The 19,219-nt window shown below is 39.0% G+C and overlaps 2 protein-coding genes across 2 annotated transcripts in view; one reads left to right on the forward strand and one right to left on the reverse strand.

Annotated features, from left to right (window-relative positions):
- Positions 1-10,091, reverse strand: part of LOC137042968 (novel protein similar to elongation factor RNA polymerase II (ell)) — a 50,168-nt gene extending 40,077 nt beyond the window's left edge. The window contains exons 1-2 of the mRNA XM_067418943.1: positions 9,895-10,091; positions 5,761-5,808 (exon numbers count right to left, since the gene is read on the reverse strand). Of these exons, the coding sequence (XP_067275044.1) occupies positions 5,761-5,808; positions 9,895-10,077 (231 nt within the window). The 5' untranslated portion in view covers positions 10,078-10,091. The remainder of the gene's footprint in view (positions 1-5,760; positions 5,809-9,894) is intronic.
- fkbp16 (FKBP prolyl isomerase 16) overlaps positions 1-19,219 on the forward strand; it is a 108,508-nt gene that overhangs the window by 33,911 nt on the left and 55,378 nt on the right. Inside the window, exons 2-3 of the mRNA XM_067418945.1 lie at positions 15,298-16,164; positions 17,835-18,004. Of these exons, the coding sequence (XP_067275046.1) occupies positions 15,579-16,164; positions 17,835-18,004 (756 nt within the window). The 5' untranslated portion in view covers positions 15,298-15,578. The remainder of the gene's footprint in view (positions 1-15,297; positions 16,165-17,834; positions 18,005-19,219) is intronic.

Raw genomic sequence — 19,219 nt, forward strand, 5'->3', positions numbered from 1 at the left:
CACACACATTTAATTCTGAATGTGAAACTACGGTTACTTTTATTAAAACTATTTTTATCCCTATGACAACAGAAAGATTTAACGGTCAATATTTCTGACAAATAGCACAGGTCGTTGTGCCTGTCTCTCAATCAACTAGCACATGTTAAAAAAAAAAGCATTGAGTTATGATTATGTTCCTCATAAATTATCTGGTCAGCTCGATAATGAATGAATTCAACAAATATGTTGCTACATGGAGGTCTGTAGAAAAAAACTTTTTTTTATAGGTTAGAGTGATGCAGCAAAATTTTAGCAACCAAAAATGTTCTGCCAAAACGAAATTTTTGATCTCTTATGAAATCATTGCGCAAACCAGTGATGTTTAATTAGCACTTCTTCAATAACGCGTTTTGACTGAGTCAAAGTCTATTTTGTGCACACAAAGTAGATAAGCTACAACACATGTCAGCAGTGTGGCTGTGGACACACTTTACCGTGACTAACAATGATGCTATTTAGAAAAATGTAGAATTAGTTTGTCATCACATTTCTCACTGAAATTCTTCCCTCAACTCAGGGCTTAAAGGGTTAGTTCATCCAAAAATGAAAATTCGGTCATTAATTACTTACCTTCATGTCGTTTTAAACCTGTAAGACTTTCGTTCATCTTCGGAACACAAATGAAGATTTTTTTGATGAAGTCAGAGCTTTCTGTCCCTCTGTTGACAGCTACGCAACTACCACTTTGACGCTTCAAAAATTTCATAAAGAGATTGTAAAACTAATCGATATGAATTAAGCGGTTTAGTCCAAATTTTCTGAAGACACAATGTCAACTCATATGGATTCGTTTTACGATCTCAAAGTGGTAGTTGCGTAACTGTCAATGGGAGGACAAAGCGCTCAGATTTCATGAAAAATATTTTTATTTGTGTTCTGAAGATGAAAAAAAGTCTTACGGGTTTGGAACGACATGAGAGTGAGTAATTAATGACAGAATTTTCATTTCTGGGTGAACTAACCCTTTCAAGAAAATCCTTGGCTTGGTGACATTCATGTGCGTCAAACTCGTAAATACAATCTTTCTGATTTAAATGCACCATAAGCTCACTATTAACACTATTATTTAAAATACTTCTTCTGACATTAAAAAAAGAAGATCCTCCCTGCTCTTGCAAGGACCTTGTCAAAGATCGCCTGGCAAGACCAAGCAGCTCTGCCAGTCAAAACACTGGGCCCCAGACAAGACGGGCACTCGGGTCCCTGTTCACGTCGCCAAGCCCGTCACATCTGGATGAAAGAATCGGCGTGTGCCCTTTCATTCACACGTGGGACCGCTCCCCCCACACATCCTCTGCTGCCAGAGACTCTCTGCGTTCTACGATCATTCCTCTTATTGTCATTCTAATTAGCTTTCAAGAAGGAAAAAAGCCAGGCTCGCACACACGCACACACACACAGAGGCCCTGGCTCAGACAAACACAGTAACCAATAGACACACTTTCAGTCACCCACTGTCACAAATAGAACTGACCATACATACAAAATTCACAGATCCCAAGACACATTTTTGTCAAATAGTTGCACTCCCTCAAACTCAAATTAGTAAGCCATAGAGGACCTCAACATTGCATATAGAGACATTACGATAATGCACACTAATAGACACTCTCGAGACTCCATCACAATCTCACGTACACACACACACACTCATCGGAGGTGCGAGAACTGGTGCATCCCAGCGAGAGAAAAGAGGTTGAGACAATCACAGTGATGACGAGAAGACAGATGGGTGGGGGAAGCGAAACCTTCACACACATTTACCATGAGAACATCACTTTATCCCCCACCTTCCAACACTACTAATGCCACAGAACACACAGACACACACACACACACACACACACACACACACACACACACACACACACACACACACTAACTCAGAAAACACTTAAGGAAGGTTTTAAGGAAGACAAATTCATGCTGCTGTTAAATCGTCTGCTCAAAATCATAAACAGGTGTTTCTAGGAAAGAAGGATCACTGACTTCTCGTTATTCCAAAAAATACATTTAAAATTGCAATGCATTATGATGAACATGTTTTCCATTACTGAATGAATTGATGATGATCAATTTCTTTGTGTAGCATGAAAGTCAGAAACGTGTAACTGTCTGTAGATTGCACAAAAATCTTATTAAAAGTCTACCAAATCAAAAGTCATTGGGGTATACCAAATAAAACAAATATCACACCAACTAGAGTTCAGGCTTTAAAATGTCAAATATGACGACTTTTGAAAAGGCAGCCTCAATCTTATTTGCATCCAATCAAATTAAAGGGTTACACAAATCAGTGTAACCTTTTTTTGAGGGTTACACTGCTTGACATTTTTAGATGAACAATATCCCAATCGAGAAACAAACACACAGAAAGCATATTAAATTAGAGAGCATAATCATGTAAAAGTTTCATTGCATTTTAAAAATGGCATAACATTTTTCCAAAAATATGAGATACCAACATGAATGCAAAGATCAAATTTCTAAGAACTTGCTGGCAAATGTGTTTTAAACTTGATTTTTTAAAAGCTTTTTCCATCACAGACATCCATCATTCTCAGACATCCAAATTTGTTCCTGGCATTTAAAAGAATTATGAAAATTGTGCAATGCAACTTCTACATAATTCTGCATAATAATATTCTCTCTAATTTAATATGCTCTCTCACTTATCACCATGGTTTAGTCTGTCAATTAATATGAGATCATAAAAACGCATGTATAATATAAGAATTGGAGGAAAGTCGTATAAAAATGTCCAGATATAGCCTGTCAAACTCTAGGACACTGCCCTCCGTTCATTCCATGAGAACTGTTTCTGTTTATTGAGACAGACATATATAATTGTAGCCTCTGGATAATTAATTTTGTGCAGCAAAAATCCAATTAACAAAAGAAAACTGCATGTGACTGCATGATGTGAAATCCCAGTCTTTGAGAATCTGAACTGAACATGAACATCCCTAGTGAAGCCATCAAAGGCATTCAGATTGTATAAATCCTCCAGGTTTGGGGATCACTCCCTGTAATATGAAAGGAGTTTTACTGCTCTAAACATCGTTTCTTGTGTTATTTCTCATCAGTTGCATCATCATCCTCCTCCTCCACAGATGGAGAGAATTGAGCAAATTAAAGCTCTTCCGTCTGTAAAACCCCAATGATGGCTAAATTATTTCTTAACTGCCACATGAACGCACATTATCAAAGCTTTGTCAAGGTAGTGGAAAATGGCAGCTGACAATTCTCAGCAGGGCTCTTTCTGACTTTTCCACGCTGCCCGTCAAAGGTCTGGAGGAAAGCCAGGACAAGGTTTATGGGAATTCCCTGATATCGAGGAGCCCCCCTGCAGGTGGAGGGAAATGACCTGGCTAAAGCCCCGTTCACACCACCAGCGACACTCAGCAACATCCAAAAAATCATATAAAGAAGTGTGTATAGGTTGGTTGTCTGGCTATCACCAGACCAAGCTCAATTTAAAACAGAACATTGGTCTGGGGAGTCTGCTCTGTATTTTCTACTGCACAAGAGGCGTGATCAATGGACATAATTCAAATGACTCTGAACGCAATTGGATAGTCCTTCAACCAATCAGACCACAAGAGCTGTGATCAACAATCTGTCATTGTGTTAAACCCGCCAATAGTGCGTCAGGTGGATAAGCCAGTCTGTGATTGGTTCCCGCAAAAGTGTAACAGAAGCAGTAGAAATCCATGTACAGGTTTCCAGACTGAGTTGCAGGGTGAAATCAAATCGCCGGCAGATCAGGCAGGGTTTACCCAGTCTAGTGTATAGCAATACTGTTTTTAAAACAGTAATGCGCAATATTGATCCAAAAATTGTGATAGTACTTTTTTGTCAATATTGCACAGGCCTGTCTCCACAGGAGAGCAATTTTCTGTGTCATCTCTGCAGAATGTCATCTCTGAGTGAATTTTCTTTCATCTTTGCAAGAATCTAATTTATATACACTGTACAAAGTAACGTTTCTTTCCCACAACAATTTGAACATGAATAGCAGTGCCACAATGACCGCAACCACAGCAATCTACAGGTACAATACGAATCACATGACATGACTGAACTATCGTTTTCGAATACCTCTGTTTTCACAGCCCACACTACAATGAGAGAATGCAGTTTTCAAAATCATCAAGGAAGAGCTCAGTTTTTGAAGCGCGAAAATGGCATCTCAGTGTGGACGGAAGGCCAAAATGCACTTTCAAGTGAATCCAAATGAATGTGGACAGCCTAAGACAGATCTATCTCCCGACTGCTGTTCAAAGATATCTATCCATTGTAAAACCATGATACTCAATATTATATCGAGCCTGACTGAAGTGAAAGCATCCCGAGGTTACGGCTAATAGAATGACTGATAACTCGGTTTCAGTCCTGTGGACTTAACATCACTCCCTACCCCCAGCTGTAATAGCTTAATTTGTCACCCTGACACACATACAAACACACACACACACACACACACACACACACACACACACACACACACACACACACACACACACACACACACACACACACACACACACACACACACACGTGCACGCGCACACACGTGCACGCGCACACACACACACACGGTTCAAATACCTCATTAATGCCCAGCAGCCCATTATCTGAGGAGGAGGGGATGAATGCAAAAATTCAGTGCAGCCAATTTGAATATGTAATGGGCTAAAGATATAATCACTAAATCTAATTCGACAATTAGAACAGATTCCAGTTTTACACACTTGACACAACTATGCTACTCCAATTTTAAAGCGGAAGAAACTTCATTAGATCAGATATTGCTTGACTACATGTGACAGTATTTTGCATATTATAATTGTGGAATTAGTGGGGGTCGAACGATGCTTTAGGAGACAGAGCGGCCCCGGTTATCCCCCTCCTTGTCGCAGGTCTTTCATGTCTGCACTGAGACAACAGGCATAGAGACACAAGAGGCTCCCTTGGGTTTACCAACACCCCCACTTCTTCCTAGAGCTCTTGACAAAGCCTTTCCAGTCACCAGTCTGACCCAGTAACCTGGCGAGGAGCTCGGGGGTGTTGAGTAGTTGAGTAACCTCTCCCGGGCTTCCGACCGCAATCGAGTCACACAGTCTGCCGTTTGTTGAGTCCTTTTCCTGTCCCGTTTCGGGATCAGATGAGTATGTTTTCGATGGGCCCGGTTGTGGCTGGCAGGCGCTGATGAGGAGGTGTGCCACGGCTGAATGTGCTAATCCGGTTAGACACAGGCATCTTTCTTTACAGACGTTTCACTGGAATGCACCCCCTACCAAAAATCCACCTAGGCCATACAGTGTAACCACATGGCATTTTCACTAGCTGTAAATAACAATACTCGCATATAAACCAAAGTGGCTGGCACGCAAATGATGCGAAACCAAGGAGTCGCATCCAAGCGATGACACTCCTAATTTATGGGGCATAATTGCGCTTAAGAACGTGCGTGCTGCTATAATTATATGAACGTTCCCAATCTAGTCGGGCAGGCCCTGAGAGTGGCGTCACTGCAAGCTACAGTTCCCTCTCCATTTCAGGCGATGGTTCAGGAGCTCATGAAATATTGAGAGAGCATGCAGGCGGCTGAGGGGTGCCGTGAGTTTTTTGCTGCACGACTCGACAATCAGGTCTAATTAAAGGATTGCAATTTTTAGACATCAGGAGGGGTGAGGAAAAACACATTCATCTTACCCCCTGGTTCCCCTTGAAGCAAATTGCCGGTTGATTTGGTAAGGACCCCTGGGGACAGAAGAAAAAAAGGTAGAAGTGGTTGGTTAGCATTACTTTTATTATACAAAGGTTTAGAAAGAAACAAAGAAATCGTGGAAATGCATCATCTCCACCTGAATTTCTAGGCTGGAACAGATTCCAAGATGCTTGAAAAAAAAACCCCAATGGAAATGCTTTTGTACCCACGTTATATGAAGTAAAGCTTGACTTTTTTTGTGCCTTCTGCAAGTTTTTTGGTCATATTTTAGATAAGGGTCCAATTCTCACGATTAACTATCAACCACAACTTTTCCCTCAATAAACTCCTAATTACTGCTCATTCATAGCTCACTATAATGTAGTTAGGTATAAGCATTTGGTAGGATTATGGGATGTAGAATATGGACTATATGGAATAAGGCATTAGTATATGGTTCATAAACAAGTATAAATAAGCAGCCAGAACCCTAGTAATATGCATGCTAATAATACACAACTAGATAATAGTGAAAATTGGATCCTAAACTTAAGCATTACCATTTTTGTTGTCCTTACAATGAGCCAATGGGTTCCAAAACAACCCAATTGGACCCGAAATTTTCATTGTATACAACAAAAAAAATTGTTCTACTGAAGAAAGTAAGTCATGCACGTTTTGAACTGTGTGAGGGTTTTCATTTCAAGTGTTCACCCACAATGCCGGCATTTCCACAAGCTGTGTTTAGGTACTAACTTCAGTGAAATATCATGCCTACCTATTAGCCTCCCTTCCCAGTAATTACAGTCTCCCGTTACTTGCTTGCCCCCATCGACAGAGGCACAGTTCTCTCCTGTATTAATTCATGCAGACTGCGAGTGAGGGGGGTTGCTTTTGAGAGAATGAAAGGCTGGCTGTCACTGGCCTCTCAGCAGTGTCATGGTTCTGCTTGTGCGAGCCTAAAGATCAAGGCCGGGTTTGCTAATCTGCACTGGAATGCGTCCGATTAATAAATCTCGGCTTGAAAGACCTTACACGAGTCAATCAAACGTTATTGTGCGAGGCGTGGATGAGTGCGAAGATGCTGAGTGAAAAGTGGGGGGTGGGATAGGGCAAACATCATGGGGAAAGGTTTTAACCAACAAATGTTGAGCACTAATTATTAGGACTGAAGGTAAGTTACAAAAATTAATTTGGTCTTTTTTTCTAAAGATGCATCAAACACAATCAAGCAGTCCTGGACATTATCTAGCCAGTGGTGTTTGCACACCACATAAAGTGTGTAGAAAGAGGCCTTTTATATAACCATCTCTTGCGAGCCGCTCTGAGCTTTTAACACTCAGCTCAGTCCAATGTCCAGGAGAAGCATTAACGTATATGAAACAAACTCATTCACATCACTGACGTAAATTATGGAAGAAAAACATTAGGCTTCCCCCAGCATAGCTCGAAACCATTAAGCAAGGTCAAAAGATAGCACTTATTATCTTCAAGGTACAGCTGGAGCTTTGGTCAACAAGCATGTTTATCTATTATGGATGTTACAGGGAGAGGCCGTCATGTCACACTCCAGACGTACAGCTCAAGTTGCTTATTAAAAAATACAGGCTTATTGGTTCTGCGTTTGTTGTTGTGGTCGGATTAGAGGCTAAACATTACTGAATGGGGTGGTGGTGCTGTAGCTAACTTGAACTTTGTCTTTTTAATTCTGAAAGCTTATAAGCACATAATGAGCACAGGTCAGAGGAGGACAGTGAGGTATCTAATGACCTGACCTGACTTGACCATGTCCTTGGTTTTATTACAATGAAGTAATTGTTTTTTTTTTTTCACTTCTGACCTAATTTGTAATTGATAAACGTGTAACCAATGTCACCCATGAGCCTCATACTGACCAGACCCACAGATATGGCCATAAATTGTCATTATTGATCATTTATTACCTCATCGTATCCATAACATTAAACAAACACACCTTATGTAAGACTATGGACCACAAAACCAGTCATAAGTCGCACAGTTATATTTGTGGCAATAGCCAACAATACATTGATTGTATGGGTCAAAATTATTGATTTTTCTTTTATGCCAAAAATCATTAGGATATTAAGTAAAGATCATGTTCCATGAAGGTATTTTGAACAACTTAAAAGGTGATTTTCTCAATATTTCGATTTTTTTTGCACCCTCAGATTCCAGATATTCAATGAGTTGCATCTCAGCCAAATAGTGTCCTATCCTAACAAACCGCACATCAATGAAATTAAGAAAAAAGGGAAAATGACTTATGTACTTATTGTGTTCCTGTTGTGCTGCAAAACACTTTTGCTGCTATTGAGGTGGGAAATGGTTATATTTGAAATACATGTATAATGTAAGATGTGTAAAGGTACATTTTATCATAAAAGTAAACAAAAAAGTATACAAAAAGTAAATAGACAAGTTTACACACACACACACACACACACACACACACAGTGTGTGTGTGTGTGTGTGTAAACTTGTCTGTATATTTACTGACACAAACATTACTAAAAAAAATCAAACAGATTAATAGGGAATCCAAAATATCCCTTATACCAACGTGTTTATCTCTACTTTTCACTCCTTCTGCTAGGTCACATATGATTACCAATAGAAAATTCATTACCGAGCTCCTGTTGCAAGCTCGAGGAAGTCTTCTCGTGTTCTGATTGGGTCAAACGACATTCTACACCGCCTGACTGACCAATGAGCGATGACATCGGGACGGCGTCCAAGCGTTTAAAGGTCTAACAACAATACGACAGAGCATGCCAACAAAAATACACATTCGTCCAATCATCGACAAGAAGCGCTGGGGTTGAGATAAAGCTAACTGATCAAGTGCCTCGTCCAGCTGGCGTACACGTTTTACCGCTGAAGTATTGATATTACAGGAATCCGTGCTGTAGAGCCGACGTTGACAATGAGAAGTTTATTGATTACTTAACGGAGGATAACTGGTAAAATGCGCCTTTCCTTTACGTCGAGACGAACATTACACTTAAAGGCATAGTTCACCGAAAATAAAATTAATTTAGGCTATTCGCCCGCATGCTGTTCAAAACCCGTCTGACTTTCTTTTTTCCTTGGAACACAAAAGGACAGAATGTTAGTGACTAACAGCCTCAAGTTCATATTAACTTGCATTGTATGTTAGTTTTTAATTAAAAAAAAAAAAAGTGAAAGGGGACTAGGGCTGTCATTCTGTAGAACATCTTCCTGTGTTATGTGGAAGTAACAAGGCTATACAGGTTTGTAACAACATATAGCCTTATGATAATATTTTCATTTGAAATTGAATTAAATATGTTGGCATGCACTTGCCACTTTTAAGTTAATCACTTAAATAACTTGTTATGAACATAAATGTAGGCTACCTAAAAAAAAACAGAATGCGCGTTAAGTAAGCTAAATTTAAGAGATAGTTCACTAAACCTTTGCAACGAGTTGAAATATTAGCTACTCTCGAATGAAAATTTGTATATGGAAATAATTAATTTTTATATATAACGTTATATCAATGACTATTTGAATTAAATGCTGCTCGATCAGTTTGAGCTCGAGCCTTGAGCCCCTCTCAGACCGTAAGATCCCCGTGTGTGCTCTGGGTAAAATAAACATTTCCCATCTTAGGTTTAAAATTATCATAGTTATAATAAAGTAAAGCAATAAGAGAGTGTCATGTTGCATTTCGTAGGCTATCATTTGTCAAAAAGAATTAAGCGACGCCTTAATTATGTTGAATCTAAAGTGGAGATTTTGTAAAGCCAATTTCGACTGGCTTAACGGGAAAATAATGCGATTGTCATTTTGTTTAATTTTATTACAGCATAAAAATATCAATAAGTAACAATAAATAAAAACGAACTTTAACGCAACATAGTAAAAACTGGATGTGTCCGATTTCCTCCTGTTAGGCTAGCCTACTAACTATTTGTCCATGTTCAAACAGCATATGGCACTTGACGTAGGCTACTCTGCCTATATAAATCAACACTTTACAAACAGCTAACGGAAGGAACTGTAATGAAGTTGTGAGTTCTAAACTTTTCTTTCTGTCCCATTGAGAACAGTGGAGCAAATAAACACTGACGAAATCGAACCAAATGCGTTACCTTAAGATTCTGATAGGCTTCCAGCGTCCGGATGGCTGTGTCGGTTAGCTTGACGTGAAAGACAGTTTTGTTGGGAATGCTTTTATTAATCTTTCCACAGGAGAGTCCATACCGATGTTCCTGTCTCAACGCTGCCATGTCTGGAACTGAGGTGAACTGGCGACATTCTCGTCGAAACGTCATTCTCAGATGGGCGGGGTTACGAGACAGCGTTGTGACAACGTCATAGACACACACACACACACACACACTCACATACACACACACACGTCTGGTTCACTATCTTTGTGGGGACTCTCCATAGACGTGTTTTTTATATACAAACCGTATTTTCTATCCCCCCTACACTGTACCTACCCCTAAACCTACCCATCACAGGAAACATTCTGCATTTTTACTTTCTCAAAAAAATCATCCTGTATGATTTATAAGCCTTCTGAAAAGTGGGGACTGCTGGCTGGTTCCCATAATGTAGGTAATCTCAGGTTTTACTATCCTTATAGGGACATTTGGTCCCCACAATGTAATATAAACAAGGGTGCACGCACACATACTAATAATGTTGTTTTCATGTTTTATGGGGACTTTCCATAGACATAATGATTTTAATATTGTACAAACTGTATATTCTCTCCTCTACCACAGACAACTTTCTAATTTTTTACATTTTCAAAAAACATAATTTAGTATGATATATAAGCAAATTTCCTCATGGGGATTCAAAACAATTTCCCCACACTGACAAGGATTTTGGATATAGCCATGTTTGTGGGGACGAGAGAGAGAGAGAGAGAGAGAGAGAGAGAGAGAGAGAGAGAGAGAGAGAGAGAGAGAGAGAGAGAGAGAGAGAGAGAGAGAGAGAGAGAGAGAGAGAATATGAATATTGCATATGTATTTCAGCATTAAACCTGCTAGAACTAAACATTAATATGATGGTGACATAATAGAGTAAATTTAGCAGTATTTGACAAGTCCAGTTTTACTGGACGGCCAGTTCTGTTTTCCACAGAAAATGTATTTTAAGATAGATGGACGGACGGACGGACGGACGGACGGACGGACGGACAGACAGACAGACAGACAGACAGACAGACAGACAGACAGACAGACAGACAGACAGACAGACAGATAGATAGATAGATAGATAGATTAGATAGATAGATAGATAGATAGATAGATAGATAGATAGATAGATAGATAGATAGATAGATAGATAGATAGATAGATAGATAGAATATACATAAAAATGACATACTTGAAGTCAAGGTTTAATGTAAATTATCAAATTAAGTAATCTGAAAGTAATTCTCAATTTTATTTGAATAAAACTTTGCATGTTACCGGTAAATCAGCTTTTCCAACCGCATATCATTTTCAAACATTCTTTTGAAACCAGTCAGTTGAAAAACAACAGTTATCAGTCTGAGATAAAAGCAACAAATATGGGTATGCCTGCGGAAAATTCATTGCGGTGTTAATTGCGAGTCTTGAAGATTGCATGGCATTTAAAGAAATGTCCTGTGAACAAAATGATGAGGAAAAGCTCAGACTGTCATTTTAAACTACATTAAAATGTGCATACAGGGAAAATGATTCACTTAATCTAGCCAGGCAATCATCTGCACCTTTTAAGCTTGCAAACAGACGAAGTGAAATGGACAGTGAGGGGGGAAAATAGAGAATTTAGGTTAATTGGAAGACATAATCCCCAACAGACAAGGTGCTCGGGCCTTTGGATTAAGGAGCTCTCTCATAGTCTCTAATGGAAACTCTACTTGCCATATGGCTGTCTGAGATACAGGGACATCTGAAGCCGGCTGGATAAACAATATATGTTACCTTGGATTGTGGTTTATGATGATAAAACATGCCACTGGCTCTACAATTGCTTTGGAATATTATGCCATGAGACACCATGTTGTACATTTACATTATATACAGATGAGTTCAAGTATTTAAACAGAGCCATAACTGAAGTGTCAGAGAATGGATGTAAATCGAGATTAAAGTATATACTATTCACTGCTGCACTTCAAACTGCACAAGCAACTTGGATCATATTTGTCCATCAAACCTTGAGTTTCTTCTCTGAAACTCCCTTCCTTTCCACCTACTTAAAAAAAAACTGTTTGGGGATTTTACATTTGGCAGAGAATATTACAGGGTTGGCAAGGTTTCCACGGTATGTCACTGTATTTGAGCTCACCAAATTGATAAACGGACTCTTTGTTACATAAAACACCAGTTTTATTCAAGTGTCATTCTTTCAAACAGTAAGTCACCCAGTCATCAGCTCAGTGACTATTCACAAATAGAGCACCACAGCTGTTCAAGTGCCATTTTAAGGCCCAGGTTAAACAAGAAGTCTGTCCTGTGGCCTTTGGTTAATCTTACCATCACCATAAACAGTGCAGACTGCCTCTAGAGAATGCAGAAAGCAAATACAAATCTCTAGTGTGTTTCATCTTTAGAGACAAAGCCAAGATCAACATTCTCAAAGCTGCATATAAAGTCACATCCGTGTACTTGTACATTTACATTTGATGCACTGATGCCACACTGCTAAATAGTGCAATCATCTTATGTCTATAATCTATCACTCAAAAAACAAGTTGACGTGTATATACAAGTACAAGCAGTCTTAAATGTTATAGATATTGATTGTTGTTTTAAAGATGTTTTTGAGTGTGTTTTGTGCATGCATAAGGACAAGTGCTCGTCTTGTCTTGAAATTATGCATGGTTTATTGATGTCTCCTTTACACTTGGCATGTTGCAAACCTGGAAAAACCAGTTTATGTGTTCACACACAGTGTGTTATCTTCGGTCAATGCCCGTTCTCCTCATGAGAATATGGCTCTTTACCTTTGCTCAGTATCTAAACAAATATCACTTTGAATTTTGTTCTGCCAACATACTTAAATTTGCATTAGAAGGATATCAACACGATATCATTCAAAAGAAATTACTTTTATTCAACAAGGTTGCATTTAAGTTATAAAAAGTGAATAATTGTGTAATAAAGGTGTAAACAAGTCTATTGGTTTGTGTAAGAAAAATATCCTATGAAGTATCCTATTCTCGTATAAATAGTTTTATAAGGACTGGATACACTTTTGTGGGCTTCAAATGTTGGGCTGCCATTCACTTCCTTTATAATGCTTGGATTAGCCAGGACATGTTTAAATATAACTCAGATTGTATTCATCAGAAAGAATAATGTCATATACACCTGGCTTGAGAGTGAGTAAATTATTGGATAATTTTTGGGTGAACTATCCATTTAATTAAAAAAAGTAAGTTACCTGGTTGACGTTAAAATGTTTAGTTAATTGTATTTTTTGTTGTGTTAATAAAAAGAAGGAGATGAATGGAGATGAAAATGCAGCTTTGCATCACAGGAATAAAATTACGTTTTAAAGGTGTAATGAACTGGCTTTTTTAATTGTTTTACTGTCTGAGGTCAACTACTGATGCTTGTGTGGTTTTTACCTTCAAAAACATCATAACTAATAAGTAATAGGCCATTTTCTACACTGGTTTTAAGGCTCTCTCCTGAACGCTGGGTTTTGATGGGCGTGCCGCACTGGAGACTTGGAAGTGAACTCCCACGGCTAGGATTGGATAAGATTTGCATATTTAATGAGCTTCAGCTCCCATGTCAGGTCAGTTCACATGAGGGAGGGATTGTTTTGAAAGCGGCAACCGGAATGATTCTCTCACAGGCAGGGGCGTCGGACTGGGGGGATAAAGGGTACCGAGTAACCAGGGCCCGAGGCAGGGGGGGCCTTTAGAAGTCAGTTTTCTATACATACACATACATGGTACGGGGGCCCAGAAAGATGGTTTGTACCTAGGGTCCAAAATTTGGTGCTACGCCGCTGCTCACAGGGCTCGTATACGTCTTTATCAAACAAACACAATTATTTATTTCTCAACCACTTGCGACTGATTGGAATATTATTTTTGTATTACTTGGCCCACCGATCGGTGGATATGAAGTGTGAACTGCACACACACACACACACACACACACACACACACACACACACACACACACACACACACACACACACACACACACACACACACACACACACACACACACACACACACACACATGCGCGTGTCCTTCAAATATCAAGTCAAGAGAGTTAAAAACGCATAACAAGAAAGGAATGTTATTTCACTATTTAAGATTCACCAGCCTGCGGACGGCTTACGTTTTGGTAGCCCATCTGGAAAACATATAGCCCTGGGACGATGGGCTTTACAAGCACTGGCCCATAGACTCCAAATCGCAATGAACCAACCAACAAATAAAGTATTCTCCAGCATGTGACAGCGTGCTAGGTATGCTTTGATCAAAACGATCTCAATGCAATACTATCACATATAAAAAAACATGTTTTGCTCACATAAGTGTGTTGCTCCATTCCTGTCGGATCCAATATAGAAGGCACAGCTTTCTGTTTTAATCTCAATATATTGTCTGCAAATCCAGCACCCGAGACTTGTTCACAAACGATTCTGCAGTGAAATGAAGCGAACATGCGTACAATGTCTTCCCTACATGAGCTGGAACTTCATTAAAAATAAATTAAGTATCACACATTCCTAAAAGTATGATCCAAAGGAAGCTTATATCTTGCTATCTTCTTCCACATATTTATTGCTGCTGGCTAGCGCGATCCGAACAGAGTCGGTGGGCGGAGCTACTGAATTTGGCCTGCTTATTATTCTGTAGAGGTGGTGTTTGGCCACACGTTGATGTCAAGATAAGGCATATTCTGAAATTGATCGTCCTTGCTGGGTCTGGTGTCTATAAAAGCTTTTCTTTGACTAACAAGGAAGTTTTCAGCTCTGAAACTTCTGATATCTTTTATTACCATGACCTTTTATATATCAAAAAGCTAAAGGGAAAGTTGATTTCTCAATTTCTGACCCCAAAATAGAAAACATTATATTAAATTCTAATAATATATCACAATATTTTGCTGTATTTTTAATGGAATAAATACAGCCTTTGTGAGAGTAAGAGAGTTTTTTCAAAAACATGAAAAAATCTTACTGAACCCAAACTTTTGAAAGGTAACAAATATACGTATACGTATAATCTTTAAACAAGTAGAAATATATGTATATGTCTGCATTATATTGTAAGTAAAAACAACCATAATAGCAAACAGTCCCCGAAGTCCTCTTATTGGTGGAGGCATTCATGGAAACAGTATTACGGGACGACGTGATGAAGTCATTAAGAAGCTTACAGACGTTGGGGCAGATTAGATTTTGCTCTTCTAATCCAACAGATTATCACTGCACACAACTCTACTGACCAGTAGGGCTTTACGTTTCAACACAATTCTCATGCATTGATCATTTCTTCTATCCTTCGATACAGAATCAACACATTAACTGCAAAACGTAACAACAAGGACCATTTTGCGAGATCTGCAGGAAATGGACTGGCCAGAGATGGGATTTATGTCATGCAGTGATGCATTTCCATGATAATTCTATTAGAGTCCATGTGGACGTGGCACTTTAGAAAATACTACACGCTGTCACTAATGGATGCAGGTGCTCATCGACTTGGCAGTTGAGCAGCAGCGACATCAATTTCTACAAGCCTGGCGTGTGGTTTGTGCTGGAGAGACATTCAGCACTTTTAGGAAGAGATAAATGGTATCCTTAGCACCGTGTGGGGACATGGAACCAGAAGCTGGAGAACCGGAAGAGACATCATTGGAGTCTGAAATGTTTGTAAAACCAGTAAGGGACAAAGAGGAGGTGAAAGAGGAGTTTTTGCAGCCCTGGCAGGTGCCTCAAGAACCAATCATGGAGCTGCAGAGAATGAATATCACTGGAAAGGAGGATGAGAAGAAACCAGTGGAAGACAAAGAGGATGAAGAAGGAAGTGAGAAGAAAGATGAAATGGAGAATGAAGAGGCAGAAGAGATTACGTGTGCTGAAAACTTAAGCAACATGCCCACAGATGCTAATGACTCCAGCAGGGATACAACCAATGAGCCCGTTCCCTCAAATACTCACATCAGCCCGCCTGAGACCAATGAATCAGACACAGACGACATCAGAAAACTGACAAAGACTCCCAGCTTTGGGAAAACAGTTCGGTTTAAGGAAATTGAAGCAGTGGAAGAAAGGGACATCTCAGATGACACTCTTTTTCCAGACTTTGAAAATGAAGAGTGGACCAGCACCAGCTTTGAGGAGCTTTTTCTGGCAGACGACTGGAAGGATGTTACAGGTATGTCCATGATGACATATTTGTTTAGTCTTAATCAAATAAAACACAAGCCATCCAAATTGTTATCAGGAAATCATTGAAAATCCCCCAAAACCTATTCGCTAAACACCTAAAAGGGCATTTTTACTGTGATGCCAATGATTATTAGAATCATTTTGAGTTCCCGAAAGAAGGTTCTTAATTTTTTTTTTTTTTTTTTTTTTTTTTGTGGTCACATTTAACATTGTTCAGTGAATTGTGAAAGTGAAATCCAGCATCCGGAATCAATGCAATCTCGTGAGAGGATGAAATATTTCCCTATGCAGATTTTGCAACGGGCTCAAGTTGGTCACGCAGATTTGTCTTGTTGACCAACAGAAAGCTGCTTGTTTGGAAAGCAAGCGATTTATATGGGAGCTGTATGTGCTTCATACAGCAATAAACTGTTGACGAAAAACAAATGGCCTTATGTTATCCGCAAAATGTCATCAAAATTTTGAAAATGTGACACCTTTAGTGCAGCGCATTTTAATGATCTGAAGTATAAAGAAAATTGTGTTCAATGCAAAGCTCCGTGGATGTTAAAGGTTCTTTAATGAACCATAGATGACAAAGAACCATTATTTTTAATGTGTTTTAATTTTCATACACATTTAAGAGTGTATGATACCAGTATTGTTGCTGGATGTTGGTCTACACACTGAAAACGCTAACGTTAAAAATACTTAAATGGTTTGAGTAGAGCCAACTCAAATTAAACTAATTAGTTAAATCAAAGGAACTTCTATAAGTATTTATTACTTATTCTTTTGAGTTCACAAAAACTGACATTTTAAATAATTTGAATTGTTTAAATAAGTTTTGTGAACTTTCTTTTAATTTAGACAAACTTAAATTTAACTGAAACTGGACTGAGATTTCTCAAAAGGGAGAGTGTTATATAATATTTTTGGTGCAAGAATAATGTTAAAGTGGAGGTTTAGAAGTGTTTAATGTTTTTGCTATGTTAGTTTAGAAGGGTTGCTGTACTCATTCCACAACTGCTATGCTATGCTAATGCTATCAAAGCACTGTGATACCAGTTAGCTATAGCATTTATTGAATTAGCTATTTCAAGCCAGCCAAGTTTCCACTACTAAAAATATTTAAGTTGATCATTTAAATTAAAAAGAATAAATGAGCTTATACTCAAACTTCAATTTGAAGTTAAGAACAATTAAAATGTACAAAATAACAATCTCCAAGTTCTGCTTACTTAAATTAAACATTAAAAAAATGTATGTAACCGATTGCCTCGATTTGGTTTCATTTTTTCCAACTTCTCGAACAAATCGGGTTTACGATGATACTGATGTGCTGACATCCCCAAAAATCTTCTTAAAGGTTTCTTGACCCATGTCATTCCAAATTAAGAAAACTGTCTCAGTGTTTTTTGTTCAAACAGTAAAAAGTCAACAGAGTTCAATGTTGTTTGGACCCCATTGACCTATAGACAAAAACGGTTCTTTTTTGTTCCACAACAGAAAGAAAGCCATACAGGTTTGGAGTGACATAATTTTCCTTTTACCTAGCTTAACCAGAAATACACCATACTCAGAACATCCACCACACAGTTTTGCACTATTGCTTTAGGGTCTTGTTGATCTCTTTCCCCTCCCCCGTTTTCCCTCCACCACCCCAACCGCCGGTAGATGACCGCCTGCTAAAGAAGAAGGTGTTACAGGCCAGTCCCGAGAATGCCCTGACTCCGGCTTGGGGTCAAGAGGTCACGCTGAAAATGCAGGGCGTGCTAGAGGATAGGACTGTGGTGGAGAAAGACTGCAAGCTGGTGTTCGTTATCGGAGAGGGAGATGTCAACCAGGTGAGACACAAACAGGCAAAGGAAGGGCAACCGCACACACACACGTGCACACACACGTTTGTTTTTGTGACCTATGGGGACATTCCATAGGCGTAATGGTTTTTATACTGTACAAACCGTATTTTCTATCCCCCTACACTGCCCCTGCCCCTAAACCTACCCATCACAGGAAACATTCTGCATTTTTACTTTAAAAAAAAAAAAAAAATCATCCTGTCTGATTTATAAGCATTTTGAAAAGTGAGGACATGGCCAATGTCCTCATATTTCACCCTCTCCTTGTAATAACCGTTATACCCATGTCATTATACCCATTTGTGTCCTCATATGTCACAAAAACATGCACACACACATGTTGGTCTATGTGGTTTACAGGGACTCTCCATAGGCGTAATGGTTTTTATACTGTACAAACCATATTTTCTATCCCCTTACACTGCCCCTGCCCCTAAACCTACCCATCAGAGGAAACATTCTGCATTTTTACTTTAAAAAAAAAAAAAAAATCATCCTGTCTGATTTATAAGCATTTTGAAAAGTGAGGACATGGCCAATGTCCTCATATTTCACCCTCTCCTTGTAATAACCGTTATACCCATGTCATTATACCCATTTGTGTCCTCATATGTCACAAAAACATGCACACACACATGTTGGTCTATGTGGTTTACAGGGACTCTCCATAGGCGTAATAGGTTTTATACTGTACAAACCGTATTTTCTATCCCCTCTACACTGCCCCTGCCCCTAAACCTACCCATCACAGGAAACATTCTGCATTTTTACTTTCTCAAAAAAACATAATTTAGTATGTTTTTAAGGCCATTTGAATTATGAGGACATTTGATATGTCCTCATAAACCACATTTATAGTGTACTACCAGTGTAATACCCATGTAGTTATACAAATTTGTGTCCTCATAAAGCACATAAACAGACACACACACACACACACACACACACACACACACACACACACACACACACACACACACACACACACACACACACACACACACACACACACACACACACGAAACTCTGGAACACTTGCCTGCATCTTGTCTATCACTTCGCACCTGCTGCCTGCAGTAGAAATAATTCCGTAGGGATTAACCTGTGTTTTCACATGTTGAGTTCTGTATGTGTTTACTCAAGGCTGGGAAAAAGTCACCTCCTTGCTGATTCACTTTTCAGTGGAAAGTTAGTAAGGTC

This window comes from Pseudorasbora parva, chromosome 16, assembly GCF_024679245.1.
Source record: "Pseudorasbora parva isolate DD20220531a chromosome 16, ASM2467924v1, whole genome shotgun sequence".
Lineage (NCBI taxonomy): Eukaryota > Metazoa > Chordata > Actinopteri > Cypriniformes > Gobionidae > Pseudorasbora > Pseudorasbora parva.